The following is a 19,599-nucleotide window of genomic DNA, read 5'->3' on the forward strand; positions in this document are numbered from 1 at the left end:
AATATGCCTCTTCAGCATAACAATTATTTTAGGATGATTTTTTTTTAAGAAACAGTAGACATAGGAAATGCTCTGAAAATTAAATAGAAGTTACACTTTTGTAAGAGACATTTATATTTAAAAAAAAATCCCCATTTGTAAAGGTGTCCCTCTCTGTACCAGAAAGCAAAGAATGACTCTAAATTTCTAGAAACTTATCAAGGAGAAGACAGGGACTTAAATCTGCATCAAAACCTTACTCTAGTTTACTGTGCTTGTTCTGGTCACCTCTCATAACTGGCCATCTTCCCACCACCAATATCTTCTTTCATCTTTAGCTGAAGATGGTATTTAAGGTGGTGACTTGGGCCATTTCAAGGAGTTGCTAATTTTCCTGGGTCTCTCCCTTGTATATAGGAGGTGCCCATGTTAATAAACTCCTGGTTTTCTTCTGTTTATCTCTCTTATTACGGCAGGTGTTTCAGCAAAGGACCTAAAAGGGCAGAAGGAAAATTATTTTTCCTTCCTACATAGTCAAAAATTTTTATCTGAACTGGGCCATTGTATTTGCCAGTGACTTTAGTGGCTGGAATTTAAAATTAGGAATCTAGCTCCTATATTCAAGATAAAGACCTATTATATAACCTCCAGCTCAAAATATGTATTTAAAGTTAAACTGTTTTGAATGGTCATGCAACTTGCTGGTGTATATATTTAGAACCAGGACAGAAAAATCCTGAAATACCATTTTAATCAAAACATAAACAAAATATTATTAGTACTGTTAAAAATAAAGCATCTCCCAAGTGCCTATCCCAGATTTTGGTACCAACTGATGCAAACTATCATGGTCAGTGTGGTTGTTCTAAGTCTTAAAATATGCACAACTCATTAGCTACCTAATGAAGTGTAAAGCAAGAGAATGTAATGCTTTTAATGGCCAGAGCACATCTTGTTGGCTGCCCTGAGCTGATATTTATTCTACTTCCTCCAAGGACGACAGGCTACTTAGTCATACACTGTTGTTATTTATTTATTTTTTTTAATATAACACAATTCACTTTCTTATTTTGTCTCTAAAATGATTCCCTGATTTGAGTTCTCTGAACGCATTCAACAGACATATGATAAAAAGAAAAATAAATTTTCATTAAAAAAAGACAGTAGAATCCAAATTTCTACTTTCAAGATTAGAAAGGGGTACCTGGGCTTCTAAAGATTAAAAACTCTCAATTTACATGTCATTTTCATTTTGCTCAAATCATCAGAGCCACCAGAAGTGAACTGAAGAATGTTTTAAATGGCCTTGTATGTTTTTGGCAAGGATGAAGTATGTGAACTGGAATCCAACCAAAGTGCTTTTAAAATCTGTTCTGTTTATAAGAGATTGTAGTAAAAGGACTCTCAATCTCTTCATATTGAAAAATCACTCACTATTCCCAAGTCTGGGTATGTTTGCTACGGCTTTTGTTTGTTTGTTTTTGTTCTTGTTGTTTACTTTTTAAGTAGGGCATTTTATCAATCTCTTCAAGGCTAATTCTAAATTCTTCCTAATGGTCATGGAGCTGATGATGGCAGCTTGTAGCCTTACACTATTTGCCAGCTACAGTTCAGTCAGTATTTACGGCATGCTTGTTATTTACAGAATAAGTGTTAGAATTACAGGAATTCAAATATAAAGGAGTCACACTTTGAAGCTTATAGTTCAATCAGGGAGACAAAAACATATACAAGGAGAGAATATCCTCAGAGACACAGAAATGCTTGGAATTACTAACCTCTGGCATTTGGTAACTTACAAATGCAGCAAAATGAGAAACACACATACACCCACCCCACCCCAATCTCTGAACTATCAGTGAAATAAGGGAATAGTCTTCTGGTGGAAATATTTGCTTGTTAGCTTGCTTGTTTATTTTAATATATGTTGGCTTCTTATCTTTCTAAGATGGTTTAAAGCTGACTTTACTTAAGGCTTAAGAATGAATCCCTTTAAAGATCTTTAAGTCTCATGATTCAATAAATACCTGATATATTTTAACTTAATTGAAATAAACTATTACAAGTTAGTAAATAATGTATGTAAATATATGTCAGTAGTACCTATAAGATTTATCTATAAATATATACATATACAAATATTATAAGAATATAACTGTGTATATAAATGTGTGCTTGTATATAAACATTTATTTATTTTATATATATTTATTTGTAAATTTTCAATAACTGAATCTCAAGTGTTATCTCCTTTCAGCATAGGTTTGGGGAAAGAACACCCATATGACACCTTTCTTAGAATTAGAAGACTTGGGTTAAATCCTGGCTCTACCCTTTATTATCTGTGTCATCTTGAACAAGGTATTCATAGCTATGACACTTGCTTCCCTTGTTCATTTAATGAGGACGATACAGTTGGCCCTCTATATCTGCAGACACAAAACCCTCAGTTACAGGGGCTGACTACATCACTGTATTACACCACTTTATATAAAGGACTTGAGTATTTGCAGATTTGGGTATTCTCAGGGCCTCCTGGAACCAATCCCCTGCAGATAATTAGGAAAAACTGTATCAACTTTAGGCGACATTGTGGAAATCAAATGAACTCATACATGTATTAGAGTTCTTTGTCCAATTCATATAAAATATAACACAGATATAAAATACTATTATTATTCATAAAATGAGATATTTTACAACCTGAATAAAATTTGACTTTGCCAAATAAGTAAACATTAACAGCTCTAAACTGTCTGAAATATTTTGTATATTCTGGACTTCTCTAGAACATGTTTTCAGTTACCAAAGCACCTAGTTATGGAGCAGGAATCCTGGGCATTTTAGGTGCTCTGCCTGATGCTAAGAAAAAAATTAATCCCATTTGATGTATTGCTATATACCACAAAGTATGTTTGCCATGGTGCCCAACACTGACAGACACATAACCTGATGTTCTATGCTGAGCAATTTACAAGTACTAGTAATAATCAAGAGAATGCCCCCATTTTGTAGTTCAACAGGACAGTGCCTTTGCCATTTTGCAGTTCCCCTTTTAGTAATGGGTATGACTACACCAAATCCTAAAGAGAAGCAGGTAAAGTATCATTGTTTCAAAAAGCCAACATGAGCCTATATATTCCTATGTTGTTCATATTACCTTATCTTTCTGCACAATTACACTTAATGTTCACATTTTCAGGTTGACTGGATTTTATCAATTCATGGCACAATTTTCTGTTTAATTACAGAGAAAGGTGCTTTCCCTCATTCTTATTCCATGCATTTGAGACCCAATTTTATCTTTCCAAACATTCTGTTGTTTAGCACACTTTTTTTCCTGATAGCAAATGAAATCAGGCTGGTATATGACTCTGCCTTTTCTTTCCTTCACCATTTCTTTTATTTCCCTTTTTTTTTTCTTCTGAAAGCCAGCTGTGGCTCAAGGCAACAATTCTATGACTCCTGTATTGAAGAGAAAAAATCTAATTCCAATACCCAGGTTGACTATTTCTATCACTGCTCTATGGACTTCATAGGTGACTCTCAATGGATTCACTCCTGTGATCCAGAGTTAGACTACTTACAGATGGTAATAAACTGGACTATGTGGTAGCTGGAAACCCTAAAAATAGAAAGTTCCAAGGCCCTACACTGGAATTTAAGAGAATTAATAGCTCCAGTGGAGGAAAAAATTTTGAGCAAGTACTAAATATTCTCTGTATAGACAGAAAAACAATTCTCAATCTTCATGTACCTGTTTTCTAGATATGAAAAACTCTTACCCTTATGGCAAGGCTCTGTCATTGCTGACACCTCAAACACCTAGTAGAACTGTCAAAGATGAAGACGGAAGTATGGCACAGATGTTTGTGTCCCTCCAAATTCACATGATGAAGCCTTAATGCCCAAGGTGATGGTATTTGGACAATGGAGCCTTTGGGAAGTACTTAAATTCAGATGAGGTCAGGTGGGTCCTCATGATGGGATTAGCGTTCTTATGAGAAGAAGGAGAAAGCAGAGCTTTCTGCTCTCTGAGAACTGGCCTTCCGCAAGCTAGGAGGAGGTTCTCATCAGAAACTTAAACTTTCAGCACTTTAATCTTGTACTTTTCAGCCTTCAGAACTGTGAGAAATAAATGTCTATTATTTAATCTACCCAGTCTATAGTATGTTGTCACAGTAGCCCAAGATGACCAAGACACTGATATATGTGTAGTGATTTTCCATTGGAAAAGGGCTTCTCCTAATGCCATTCTGTTTAATCCTAATAGCAATCTGGTATAGAAGGCATTGGAGCCCAATTTTACAGATGTAAAAACAAAAGGCAGAGAGAAACTAAATAATTCTCCAAGGGCCTACTGTCATTAAATGGCAAAACCAGGACTTAAATCACATCTTTCCATCTGAGATTCATTGCTTTTAGAATCACATTACTCTTAGAATGAAATTAAGGAGAGAGATTCTGACATGTTTGTCTCCCAAACATAAAAATAATAATCATCACTGTAATTATCATTGTCATCATTATCCCACAACCAACCACTAGTTGCCTAAGTCTTTCTGGTAGGCATCCAAAACTCAAAAACTTTCTTTCCAAAACTTTTATTCTCCATGTAGAGAGAGGCTGAGTGGACCCGAGACAATTACCAACTTGTCCAGCAGCAATATAATAGTCTTGGTTGGTTCTTTTTCCTTTCAATGTGCACATGGGATAAAGCGCACATGCCAGTGTTCTGCCATTTTCAGGGCACAGGTAGCATTGACATTTGCTGAGGTATCTGATGGAGATAGTCAAGGCAACATGGGGTCTTGTTTCAGAAAACTTTCATTCTAGGGCTTAAAAAGTCCTATGGTAGTCAGCTCCAAAGTGCTCCCCAATAATCCTCAGCTCCTGGATATGTGACTTTTGGAATCTCTCCTTCCTCTACCTCACTGCTTCAAGGCTGACATGTGACAAATAATTTTCTGAAGAAATAAGAGTATGAATTTTGAAGCTAGGTCATAAAAGCATTATAGTTTTTGCCTCATACTCATGGTTTACTTATTCTGGGGGAAGCGAGTCACAGAGTCACAGGGACACTTAAGCAGTTCCATGAGAAGTTCATGTAGAGAGGAACCAAGTGGACAGTACCACCTCCCAAACCATATGAGTGAGCCACTTTGGGAGTGAGTCCTCCAGCCCCAGTCAAGCTTTCATGTGACTTCATCCCCACCTGACTAGTGTCTGCAACCCCAGGAGAAAGCTCAGGACAGAACCACTCAACCACATCACACGCAGAATTTCTTAACCTAGACAATCTGTGAGAGAAGGTAAATAAATGTTGCTGTTTTAAGGCATTAAGTTTTGGGGTTATTTGTTTTGCAGCAATAGGTAACCACAAATTCCTTTTCTTGACTAAAACAGAATGAGCCCAGTTATGTCCTCTGCATGTAGAAAGGTCACAATCCATTAATCTTGCTTGCTTCATAAATGCTTCCCTTAAGGCAGGTACAGCAGAATAAAGACTAGTGGCAAATAATTTGTTATGTTGCTTTAAATTATTAATGAGGACATTTAGTAAATAAAGAAGTGGTATAAAGAAAGAAATTATTCCTACACTCTTCCAACACCTGAGGAGAACTGAGAGAATCTTTTAGGAGCAGTTTATGGCACATATCTAACCCTTGGCTTAGCTTTACCCAAACTGCATGGCATCAGCTGGGAGTAATATTCCTCCTTATACCCAGAGGTATAAAAATATAAGAGAAATTCAGGTCTTTAGTAGCAATGCTCTATTAGGCCTAAAATGAAAATGTTAGCCTATGAAAATTTGGAATTCCCCCTGTGAGTACATCTCTTTCTGTTCTGTATTTGTCTTATCAGCTCACTTTTCCTGAACATGAGATTCCTCATATTTATTCATAACCATCTTTATTCTATCGTACCAAAAAAGAAAAGAACCATTTTCATTAGTTGGTTTATTTATTAAATAGAGTTATCTTCATTATGTTCAGTTTTTAAAGTACGTAAATAGAACCTTTGCTAATCCAAATCTTTCCCCTTAGAAACATAATGAAAAAATAAGCAATTAGTAGAAAACACTTTATGATAAGTGCAGTTGTATCACTTTAAATAAAATAAATCTATTTTTCCAATTATTCACATAAAAATAGTAATTAAATATACTCATGACAGCTAATTTGGATTTTAAAACCTATTCAATTTTTTTTTTTTTGTCTTTTTAAGGCCACACCCAAGGCATATAGAAGTTCCCAGGCTAGGGGTCAAATCGGAGCTATCAGCCTACACCACAGCAATGCCAAATCTGAGATGCCTCTGGACCTACACCACAGCTAGTGACAATGCCAGATCCTTAACCCACTGATTAAGGCCAGGGATCAAATGCACATCCTCATGGATACTAGTTAGGTTCATTACTGCTGAGCCACAACAGGAACTCCCTATTCAAATATTTTTTGATATTAATTCTCTCATGAAATTTAAAAACTGAGATGCATTAAAACAGAATTATTTCATGATAGATGTTTAGTATTAGTTTAACGCAAATAAAATTCTGTAAAGAAAAATATACATTTGTTTTTTTTTCTTCTTTATCTTTTTCTTTTTATGACTGCACCTGCAGCATATGGAAGTTCCCAGGATAAGGGCTGAATTGGAGCTGCAGCCCTGGCCTACACCACAGCCACACTACCTGACCCGAGCTACATCTGCTACCTGTGCTGCAGCTTGAGGCAATGCTGGATTCTCAGCCCACTGAACAAGGCCAGGGATCAAACCCGTATCCTCAGAGACATCATTAGGTCCTTAACCCACTATGCCACAATGGGAACTCCAACATTTGTTTTTTAATAGGTAAAAAAATTGTTTTGGCCACACCCAAGGCATATGGAAGTTCCCTGGCTAGGGAACAAACCCAAGTCGCAGCTATGCTACCCATACCACAGCTGTGGCAATGCTGGATTGTTTTTTTTATACACAGAAATTTTAATGTATGAGTTATAATTACTTTAATGGAGCTCTGAAATTCATTAAGATGTTAAAGATTATTATTATTTAATATATATTTCAGGAACCCTATTAATAGGATACTAATGAAAACTAAAAGAATCAAATTTATATGTGAAGAAACACATGTGATGTTTAATTTTATGTGTCAACTTGGCTAGACAATGTTTTATGTATCAACCTGGATAGATAATGCTGCCTGGTTGTTTGTTTAAACATCAGCCTAGAAGTTTATGTAAAGGTACTTTTTAGATGTGATTAATATTTAAATCTGTAGACTTTGAGTAGAGCTGATTAGCTTCCATAATGTTTGAGGGCTCATCCAATTAGTTGAAATCCTTAAAAGAAAAGACTGAGATCCTCAGAAAAGGAAAAAATTCTGCCTCCAGACTCAAGACTATAGTATCAACTCTTCCCTGATTATCCATCCAGCTGGCGTGCCCTGAAGATTTCAGACTTCCCTGTTCCCATACAGTGTCATAAGCCATTTTTAAAAATCTCTCTTTTCCTCTTTATATATCTGAATATATTTAAATAAACATAAATATTATATAAATTTTTGTGTACATTTATATTTTTTTGGATATATATATGCATGTATGTATATGTGTATACACAGAGAGAGAGAGTTTTCTAGAGAATGGTGACTAATAAACTCACTGCTCCTAGCAAATAACAACACTGGAAGAAAAGATTAATAATAATATATACTATATAGTAAAATTCTTATTTTTGTAACAAGACTTAAAAATGATATTTTGTTTAACCCTTGGTATAACATCATGGTCCACTGCACCAAAATTTATGCTATTAGACTGGTTTGGACTACAGAAGATATAGAAAACAAAATATACTGCAAAACCTAAAACCTCATTCTTCACTGTATCTAAATGCACCTATATTGCAAGTTGCGTCTGAGAGAGGTCATGCTAACTCTTCTTACATTCCTTAAATATAAGCCAAGTTCCAGGTTCTTCCTTAGGTTTGCTTTTCTTTTTTTGTTGTTGTTCTTATTTTTGTTTTTGTTTTGTTTTTTAGGGCCACACCCATGGCATATGGAAGCTCCCAGGCTAGAGATCAAATCAGAGCTGCAGGCACAGCAACACAAGATTTGAGCTGCATCTGTGACCTACACCACAGCTCATGGCAACAGTAGATCCTTATTAACCCACTGAGTGATGCCAGGGATCAAACCCGCATCCTCATGGATACTAGTTGGGTTTGTAACCCGCTGAGTCACAGTGGGAACTCCAGGTCTGCTTTTCTTTTCACCTGCTGCCCTGTTTCTATGCAAACTTATCCACTCCAGGTAATTTCCAAATCTGTATAGAAGTACCTTCACCCCTGAAATCGCCTCTTGTGTTTTCCACCATTGCTCATTCCAGCCACTGGCTATATCTTAAGCACATTATTTGATTACCCATAATCAACTCCTTTTCCCGAATTTGTCTTTGGTTATGGTATTACCATCTTCTAAAGCACTAAATCTCAAAATCTTAAGAGGCAAGCATTCTTAGATTTTCAGTTCCACACATCCAATCAACATCCAAATCCTGCTAATGCTAGCTTCACAGAATATCTTAATTCAGTTCTTTCTTTTCACTCCACTGACACTGCTCTAACCTGGGCTCTCTTGGCTCCTAACTGCTCTCACTGACTTCATGTACGCTCTTATCCTCCATTACATACGTACTCACACACACACACTCCTATAAATTCATCCATCACCCATTGCTAGCCTAAGCCTAACTATGTTATTCTCCTGCCATCCTTTTCTGAAATATTCCTTGCATGGTAGCCTCTTTTTCCTTTTCAAAAGCTTAATCAAATTTAGGATTTTTACAGAAAATTTAACCTCCTAGGAGCATTCCGCGACCCCCTCATTTAGATCCAATCTTCCTTTCTCCTGTGCTGTCTCTCAACACTTTGTAATACCTCTCCACTGAAATAATTACCCTCGCTTGCCTTGCCCGGATATACTTGTCCAAATACCCACATTTGATTGTGAGCTCTTTTTTTTTTTTTTAATCTCTTTTAAGACAAAGGCTGAATAATCCCTCCCTGTATCCCCTCCATCACCTCTGATGTTAACGAGCACAGAATAAGCATTCAAATATTTACTGAACTGAAGTGAACTCTTTGGTTGCCAGGGGCATTCTGGTGGATATAAATTATGAGAGCTGCTTGTAGTTATAACAGGTTGACAGCAGGTGCTAGATGTCAAAAGAAAGAAATTTATATGGTTGACTCCACTTCTTCTAAAATAGGCAACTCTCTATTAGACAATACTTGAGAGGAAGATATTGGCTGGCATTTCATTAGCAATAGAGATTTCCTAAAAATGTGGAAAACAAGAAAGTCTTTATTTCACCATGAAGGATTTCATACATTTGGTTGCAGCAGTGAATGATGGGCTGACAAAGCTGCTATAAAACTGTCAGTTAACTCAAAAATCCTGTGAGAGTATTTTTATTCTCATATAATAGCACATTCTCCCCTCTATAGCCCTATACACCAGCTCTTTAAGCAATATGATACAAATTCATTTTCTTAAAATTTATACTATGTCACCAAATTTCTCAAAGAATTCTGGACTACTCTAAAAAAGTCTTAGCTGAAAAAAATAATCTTAAAAGAAACAACTTTGTCTTAAGACATGTCATTTTGTTTTAGAAGTTCCTCCCCTGCGTGAGATAATAAAAGGCCATATGATATTCCCTGTCCATATTCTTCCACCTACAGTTCCTCTGTATCAAACTCACTTCATCTTGATAGTATTTACCATTTAATGAGCATCCGGTATTTGGCGGCCTTCACTTTAGAAAGATCATGTAATTTTATCTTTATAATCACCCTACCAGCTCAAGTATTATTACTAAACCCACATGACAGATGAGGGAACTATGGCTTAGCGAAGGAAATCCACATGGTCAAGGTTGAGCAGCTATTAGATCACTGAGGTGTACTGTCCTGTACATTTGCAACACATGTACAAGACAATCCTATAATTAGACATGCAAACGCACAGAAGACAACATAAATGGGATAAATACAATATTATATCTAGATTATAGTAAACTGAGGCTACTCCTAATATTTTAAGATGTGAAATAAATATTTCTTCTATTTTTTGACCAACAAGCCCTTACTACTTGATGTGCCTCAGGCTTTAGAGTTATATAGACATCAGTTTAAATTCTAGTTCCTCACCTGACAGCTTGCTAGGACTGTAGGTATGTTACCTAAGCTCTCTGAGCTTCAGTATTCTGTCTCTCTAATAATGTCTACCTCCTAGGGTTAGAGTAAATATTGAAAATGAAATAGCTTACATCAATTGCCTTGTTTTTTGTAGTATCTCTCACATAAAGGCTTTTCCAAATATTTGTTTAATTCTATTTTTATATCTCATCCCATCTTTTGCAAAGAAACGTTCCCTTTGATTTTTTTGAAACTCTCTCTCAATTTTTTTTTTTTTTTTGGTGGAGGAAGAATCAGATAGTACCAAAGAGCTTACTAAATGTTTTAAATGCTTTTCCACTAAGCACTGAAACAACTCAATTAGATTATAGTTAAAACAGCAAGAGATAACACTCATTGAGCTCTTCCTATGGCTAGTATCTAAGTGCTCTTCATGTAGTATCTCATTTAATTGTCTCAACATTGAAGTAGTTAAAAGTAATCTTATTTCATAGAGGAAGAAACTGAGATCAGATAGTTTACTGAGATTAGTTGTTTATTCTTGGTCACAAAGGTAGTAAGTGGCCAGTCCAGGCAGCTTTCCTTTAAAACCTATATGTGCTATTGCCATAAATCTTTAAAATAGTAACAGTAGGAGTTATGGACGGAGAAGCTACAGAAACAAGGCTCTCAAATGCAAATGTGAGATTACCAGGTTCACCAATATTATTAGTGGAATAAACGGAACAATAAGAGAGCAGTTCTTTCTTTTCATATCATCCTCACTGCTATGAGAGGTATGGTATTAAGATTTGTAGTAGTAACAGACATGAATATGAATTTTGCATTATTCAGAAATCTCCAAGGAAGTAATTGTAGATCCTTCTTATCTGTTTTTGGTCTCCTGATCTAGCCCTTTTGCAGAAGAAAATCACCAGGAATGGCCGACACAGGCAGCAAACAAAGAATTAAAGGAAAATGAGCAGTTTGACCACCAGAAACGGCAAGGTGAGTTTTTCACTTGAATGCTCTTAGAATGAAATTTATCTTTTCGCCTAAATTATTATGACATGATTTCTGTCAATATAATCACATGAAAACAACAGCCACCATAGAAATAGTTTTATACAGTGAAACATGGTTGGTATTCTGCAGACCCAATTACTTGAGATTTTAGCATGGTTATTACTAGTAGAGAAGAATTACTTTTTACAGGAATTTTCTCTTGACAGAATGTAATAACTATGTATAGATTTCCCCAACTGTTCAAAGTTATGAACTGGGATTTACCAAGGAGGGAAACATGTTTCAATATAGTGTTATATACTTATTGAATATTTTTCTTTATTTAGCTGATTCCTTTTTAAGTATTTCTAGAAATTTCAGGGCAATAAAAAAGGAATACTGAAATCTTCAAATAAGAAAATACAATTTTATGAGCAAGTATTTTACTTGTATGCGTTCCCTGAAAAGTAAATCTATACTAAGACAAATTCTATTTTGAACATGACTGAAACTTTATGAGTATTGAATTTCCATCCCATTTTATTGATTTCATATGGAGAGATAAACTGAAATATAGCAGGGCTGCAAATGACATGGTTTAGATAAACATATCTTGTCAGAATTACCCTGGTATGAGCATTAGAGTCTCCAGGCATGTTTAGAATTAAGATTCTGGCTTATGCTCTTAATAAGCAACATGACATGTCTCAACAGACACTTGCTTTTAAGAAAATACCTTTTTGGACCATTTGGGTTGGAATCTTTCTACTATGCTGCAAATACGCATAAAGGTATTCATTCCTTAAAGACAAAAGGTTAGAAAAGCACAACTATTCAAATAACTGGATATTAGTGAAGATATACAAATCTGCTCTCTGGTCACTCAATTTAATCTACATCATGAAAAAAAAAGGTCAATACAATATCTAAAAAAGTATGCAAGGGATAATGGAAAATATTTAGACAAAGATTAATGGATACTGTAAAATAAGTTAGTGTTATTTTCCTCTGAGGGGGAAAAGAGAAGGTATTTTTCATTAGTAAAGTAGCAAATGACTTTCACACAGTATGTTCAGATTTGTATAAATATCTTGGCCAAATTTCTATATTTCTCAGGCAAGAAACAGATGACTTGATTTTGCAGTGGGAATCCAGTTTCATACTGAGTGAATCACTCGTGAAGATTCACTCTTTTGGGCCTGTGTGTTTCAATTTGGTGAGGAAGTCTTGTGGTTCCAGTTTGCACTCTATTCCATCAGTTAGACAGCTATGTACATTGGTCATTACAAGGCAATTTTGCTCTTGTATTGCTTGTTATAGAAATGACCTCCTGTTTGTTACATAGAACTAAAGAACTTAAGTGCATTCTTCCTGTCCAAATGAGCTGTGGGAGAGATCAACTGGTTTCTTAGCAAATTAATTTCTCTTCTTCCTGAGCTCTACATTGGACAACATTTCCCAGTTTTTCTTGCAGTTAGATGTGGCCATGTGACAAGTTCCAGCCAAAAGATTATGAACAGAATTACTACGTTCAAGCCTGGCTTATAATAAATTCCAATGATCAATACTCATGCCTCATCTGCCCATTCAATGCGTAAGACTCATATTCTGGACACAAATGTTGGAAGTGGCTTAGGTCCCTGAATGCTTTCATTAAGAGCTGCTTACACTGGACTACATCATAACACAAAAACAAAGCAAAACAAAACAAACAAACAAAAAACTTCTACTTTGGTAAACTACCAAGATTTGGGAGCTTACCTGTTATAATGGCTAGCGCTACCCAACTAATTCGTTAGCATATATTCAAAAAGAGTGTTTGATCAACACTAAAGAGTTAAAAATTCAAAATAAAGAAGAGTCTATTTTAGTTAATAATCACTATAACTGAAAAGGGAAATGTCTTGAGGAAGTGAATCAAAACATCCATAAGTACAGACTGAAAAAGTATCTAGCCTTAATCCTAGAGATTAAGGTCATTAACAAAAACAACAAAACAAGACAGGAAGTGGCAAACATTCTAAAAGGAACACAGACTTTTAAGGCAGAAAGAGACAATGGCAAATTCTAAGCTATGTTCTCTGTTTGTTTTGTAAGCTTGAGCAACTTGATTAACTATTCTCAGAAACTGTTTCCTCATCAATAAAATTGGAATTATGAAATTTAACTGAGATAATTTTGTAAAGATTTTATGTACACATACATATAGAAACACACATACCACACACAATATAATACTGAGTACCTAGGAGGCACTCAATAAATAATTGCTATTAACACTAAGTATTTACCTAACAAATGTAAGTATGGATGATAATATTTTCCAAATATTAACCTTCGATTCTGATTACCTTTCCCTCTCCCCCAACATATTGGCAACCAGACATTCTGCTTTCACTTTCTTAGGGAAATGTTGACACAACAGAATATATATTATGAACACACAGATTATTGGTTTTTAAGTTTCAAAAGCCTAGGCCTGGTATAAGACAAAAGATTTGGAAGGAAAAAAGATGATTAAACAAAAGTTTTCTCTATTACTCCACTAGAAAAGATTTCCTCTGGATGTGGGAAAGGAAATGATGGGGTACTGCAGGGGAAGTAAGAAAATGTAATACTGATATACAGGAGAGAAGGGAAGTGGAGGGAAGGGAGGAGACCCAGGGAGATCCAAGAAAATCTGATAGCAAAGGTGACCTGGGACTCATTTCTGAGGAAAACCTCTAAGGGAAACAGGACAGAGAGCAGTTTCCCCTAACCTTCTGTCTAGCCCTCTTCCTGGCACCATGTACAGTTACTCTGAATCACTCTGTGTAAAGAAGAAAAAAGCATGTGCATTATCTAGGCAGATGGGCCTTAAACAGCCTCTCAAAGTTCCCACCTGATGATCTCTGATATTGCAATGATCTCTGATATTACACAAGGAGGGCATCCAAAGAGCAGAGAGATGTCTAGATCTGAAAGTACCACTGCATACAGGAGAGAAATATGGTCCAGGAAGCAACGGCCTCCTTACACCAACAACTGAGGATATGAGGGAGAGAGCGGCGTCTCCATGGATGCCAGCCTAGACACATGACAAATGAGGATCAAATGTTCTGCCACACCTATGTTCACCATATCCACCATTTCATGCTTTGCAACTATATAAGCTTGGATTGATGAAAATTATATTTTCTCTATTGCATGGAATTACATGCAGTTACTGAAAAAATAACGATATGGACTGAAAAACTTAGTTACAATAGTTATACAATATTTTTTTTGGTCTTTTTGCCTTTTTTAGGGCCGCTCCCGTGGCATATGGAGGTTCTCAGGCTAGGTGTCCAATCGGAGCTGTAGCCACCAGCCTATGCCAGAGCCACAGCAACGCCAGATCCGAGCCACATCTGCGACCTACACCACAACTCACAGCAACACCGGAATCATAACCCACTTAGCGAGGCCAGGGATCGAACATGTAACCTCATGGTTCCTAGTCGGATTCGTTAACCACTGTGCCACGACGGGAACTCCAGTTATACAATTCTTTAGCACTATTTTTTTGTCTTTTTAGGTCCACACCTGTGGCATATGGAAGTTCCCAGGCTAGGGGTTGAATGGGAGCTGTAACTGCCAGCCCACATCACAGTCACAGCAACATGGGATCCGAACCACCTCTGCAACCTACACCACAGCATGCTGCAATGCTGGATCTTTAACCCACTGAGAGGGGCCAGGAATCAGATCCGCATGCATCCTTATGGATATCAGTAGGGTTCGTTATAGCTGAGGCAAGATAGGAACTCTGTCTTTAGCACTATTTTTATAAATTTTGTGGAGGCATATGAACTTAAGTTATCCTAGAAAATTTTCATACGTCTTTTCTTAAGTTTCACATGCCTGTTAAAAAAAGAGACTTATTTTGGGAGTTCCCTGGTAGCTTAGTGGTTAATGATTTGTCATTGCCATTGCTATGGTTCAGGTTTTATCCCTGGCATGGGGAATGTAAATAAAAGAAAGAAAGACTTACTTCGATCAGTAATTATTGTTCTGGCTTCTTGATTGCTGGTCTTGTTTTTCAAATTCTGGGCAGCAGTAATGAGTTCTTCCAACTGGGGGCGCCTCTGTTCCAAATCCTGCAGTGTTGCCTGAAGGAACAAATGCAACAATACTGAGGTTCTCCAGCATTGTGCATTCCTTTAATGGAATGCAAAGTAAAGTGTAATTTTCAAACCAACTAAAGCACTTTTAGAAATAATAATAAAAAAACATGTTACTGTATATAAACCTCTAATGTATAAGGCTTTATAGAGAACACTTTAACAAGAAATGTTTCATTTTTAGATACCAGAAATATGTAAAGTGAAAATCCTGATTATAGATTTCCTTCACTATTTAGATGGAGTTATTTTAGGGTACCTGGGTTTACTTAAACCAATATAGGAGTGCCATGAGTAAGAAATGTAATTTTGAATTATGACAATGTATTTAAGAGAAAGATAGCTTTTTATACCTGTAATCTCACTCTGTTCAGTGTCAAAATTAAAGTATATATTTTAGAAACAGAAAAAGCAAAGAAGTTATTTAAAAGACGTAACTTATTTAACTTCTTTGCTCCTGAAATTCCTCAAGTATAAAATGAGAAGGCAATGTAGATGCACTAAATTAGTCTCTCCCAAATTGTCTCCAATAAGAATCACCTGCTTCAGAATGAATGCATTAGTAGGAATGAAGAGGGCTGGAAATCTGCATTTTTAACAAATTTTCTACTTAATTCTTATCAGGCAAGTCTGGGAAGCATCAGACTAGAAGTTAGTATTGTATTCTATATTGCAACTGACTTTAATACTCCTTTAAATAAAAGTACCAAATACAATGAAGCCCCCCCTCACACATATAATTTATTAATAAATTCAGCCCTCCATCAAGTATCCATCAATTTCTATTTTCTCTGTCATCTACTCTCTCTATACAACTGGGCCAAAATGCCAGTGACATTTACAAAGAACTTTGGGAAAATAAGATATCTCCCTTGTTGTTGTACTCAAACTGAATACATTTTATTTTAATTTGGGAAGGTATAATTAATAGTTGTTATTAGTTTAAAACCACTATTTGATAGATGTTTTACACCTGTTTTCTCATTTTGATTCTCCTAATAATGACACTAATAACTAAGCCAGAAGTCTTTACAGTTTTACATCCTATGCTCTTTCTACTACCGATGAGGCCAATGAAAGTAAAGAGGTGAAATGTGGTAGATGGTGATGTTTATGAAAATTAGTTATCTGCTATGCCCTTTGACTGCTGCTGGATTTCTAAGGACATTTGTATTTAGAAAGGCCAATTTTTTATCATTCTGTAGTGCTTCTTTTGTGAAGAGATAGGGAAATAGGCCTTGTGATTTGAGCTCAATTGCTTTTAGTAGTATTAAAATAATGGGAAAAACTTATGCAAACAGTACATATATATTTTGAGAATTTTCTCCCCTCTATATTGAGAAATTGGAGGAGCTAACTTTTAACAAATTTTCCACATTTATAAACTGTGATTGCTCAAAAGAAAAATCCAATTTTCAGGTTTCTAACTTTTATGGTTTCTTTACACAAAAGTGTGTTTGAAATATGGAACAAATTGCCAAAGACAGCTACTGAAGTAAGTGTCATAAGTCAGTTGGAGAGTACTGAATAAATGCTAAAATAGAAACCATAGAGTAGCAGACAAATTTTACGAAATAAGATGTTTTCCAGGGTTAGAAAGTTAAACTTTGGTCATCCATAACACAGAAAGCTGAAAAGGTACTTTGAAATTCTTGGCTCTAAAATGTTTAATACATTCAATAGATTTTTAAAAAACAGATTTACCTGGAAAACCAGATGAAGTCAAATATTCCCCTCAAATTTAACAGAGGACTCTAAACATACACAGCTAACAAAGTACACACATTAATTCATTTATACTCTCATTCTTTCATTTTATAAATATCAAGTGCTAGGAACTGTTTTAGATATTATGAATACAGTGGTGAAAGAATACACTAGGTATGTTTTATGAAATTTCAATAAAAATTTGTATTTTTAAATACATGAACATTTTTATATAGCAAAGATTAACCTTATCATCATTTTTCTTTGATTTAACGTTAATCCATCTTCAAACAACCAGGGCACTCTTTGCTTCTCACTCCTGGATATGTAACTCAATGATGACTATACCTATTTTCTTCTTTTAGGATTATAAAGTTCGTTTAAGAAGTATGTTATAGAAGTAACTTGATCAACTTTAATCTGAACCTTACCAGGCTCTAAATTAAACCTGACCACAATGAATAGCTTTTACTGCTGAAATTAGCAAGCATGTCAATTTAGACTTAAAACAAGCCATTTTCCTCTCTAATGAACAAAAATAGGTCTCAAGGTACTGTGAAACCTCTTCTCTAGTTGGGTGATTCTTTAATTCTGCTGACAGACACATGCTTTGTAAGCACCTGAGAAGATTATTAATGACATCCTTAGAAGCAGTCTCCTTCAAAAATCTAAGGAGATTAACAGCTGCAATAAAACTATGCCTTTCTAAAATATTTCAAAACAAAACTGTAATTTTATCCCACTTTTTGGTCAATGCATATAAATGTTCATTTCAAAAGAGAAACTGTACAATAAAAATAATTGTTTATATGTATATATATATATGAAATTTATCAGATGCTAATATACTAATTAAATAGTAGTTTCTCAGGAGAGCAAAATGGAAATTTTCTCCTTTGATTTTCTTTCCAGAAATCAAGGGCAGTGTCTGAGTATGGCATTTATTTAATATGTTTTTTGTTAAGATACTATACAATCAGTGGCTGAAAGACCTTGCTAAAAAACAGAATGCATGAAATGAGAGGAACAATTATTTTCTCTTTTCATTTGTTTTTTCTTTTGAGTGTACTCAATTTATTTGCTATTATAATTCTTGGACTTGACAACTTAATTTTATAATCCTGTAACTGCTCAAATACAAAGACCTTCATCTCTATTCCACTGAGCCATCCATAGAGGAGAGAACACCTTAGATTTAATCATTACACAAACTTCCCACTTTCAAAATATACATCTACGAAATTCTGTTCTCTGCTCCCAATCTGGTGCTCATACCAGATGTGATTCTCTAAAACACTGCTTCTACTCTGATCTTCATCCTCATATGATCTCCAGTTGTCTTCTTTTGGATTTCAAATTTTTTATTAAAGTATAATTGATTTACAATGTTCCTTCAATTTCTACTCTACAGCAAAGTGACCCAGTCATATATATATGCACATTTTTTTCATACTATCTTCCATCGTGTTCTAATCCAAGAGATTGGACACAGTTCCCTGTGCTGTCATTCAATTTCTTTATTCTAGGTTTAGTCATCTATATTTGTCATGCTAAACAAGTAGAACACTAATTATGCTTATTTATTCTTTTCTGATATGAGTCCAGATACTTATAACTTAAGTAAAAAAGACTAAAACCATTACATGCTTAAAAGTACCTAAGCATGGTAATTGAACATGTCTCCATGGATCTATCATTCTGGAAGAAAAAACACAAGGGAAGAAAGGATCAATGCTATTTCTAAGGAGTCATAAGCCAGCTACTGGGCTTTACTAAAAACAGCTTACCCCTTGGAGATGAGAATTCATCATGGAATCCACTAGCTGAGCAAAAACAGAGAAAAAGATCTTCAAATACAAAGTGAATCAGAAGTTATTAATCCCACTGAGTCTCCCCAGGGTTGTGGGAAGTAGTTATAAATAGCACTCCTATGAAAAAGGGAGTTAAACAATGAAGCCATACATACTAGAAGTAGGTCATTTTAGGTTCTTAGAAAGAACTACACTTTGTAATGGTGTTTGTTAAAATGACATTCTAACTAAATAATACTTAGATACAAAATTCTGTATGTCATTGAGTATTTAGTATTTATATGTCTAAGCAAAGACCTTAACCAGAAACTTGTTATATTTTTAGTATTTGTTTACAAAAAAAATCTTCACATAGTTAAATTTACAACAAAAGCCCACATGATGTTCAGTTACTGCCGTTTTCAGGAAATAAGCATGAATTAAACTTACATGGATGTAAAAAGCGGACACCTTATATTCTTTTATTTACAACTTAAAAATGAACATTAAAGACTGACAACGTGAAAGAGTTTATAGAACCACTTTATGTATGGAAGAAAATAAGCATTTAAGTCAGGTCGGTCCTAAATTGGAACCCTTCTAGTAACTGAAAGAGACTTACGTGTGAGGATGCTAATCATCTGTCTAGCTTTCATTGAGCACCTTCATTCTGGCTTCTACTCTTGTATTTGGATGCCTCTCCAAATAGACTGGCCAAAGCCAAAGTTGTCTTTATTGTTTCCCACATTCTCACCTCTCATTTACGTTTTAAACTGTTTTGGCTATTTTCC

The 19,599-nt window shown here is 35.3% G+C and overlaps 1 protein-coding gene across 24 annotated transcripts in view; it reads right to left on the reverse strand.

Moving 5' to 3' along the window:
- Positions 1-19,599, reverse strand: part of DMD (dystrophin) — a 2,611,869-nt gene that overhangs the window by 637,005 nt on the left and 1,955,265 nt on the right. For all 24 annotated transcript variants that reach the window (XM_021079543.2, XM_085006422.1, XM_085006420.1 and 21 more), the window contains 1 exon segment: positions 15,182-15,299. In XM_021079543.2, coding sequence (XP_020935202.1) covers positions 15,182-15,299 — 118 coding nt within the window.

This window comes from Sus scrofa, chromosome X (assembly GCF_054392235.1).
Source record: "Sus scrofa isolate SSC_HxYL_T2T_F1_AM1 chromosome X, Sscrofa_HxYL_maternal_Yorkshire_Landrace_v2.0, whole genome shotgun sequence".
In the NCBI taxonomy this organism is placed as follows: domain Eukaryota; kingdom Metazoa; phylum Chordata; class Mammalia; order Artiodactyla; family Suidae; genus Sus; species Sus scrofa.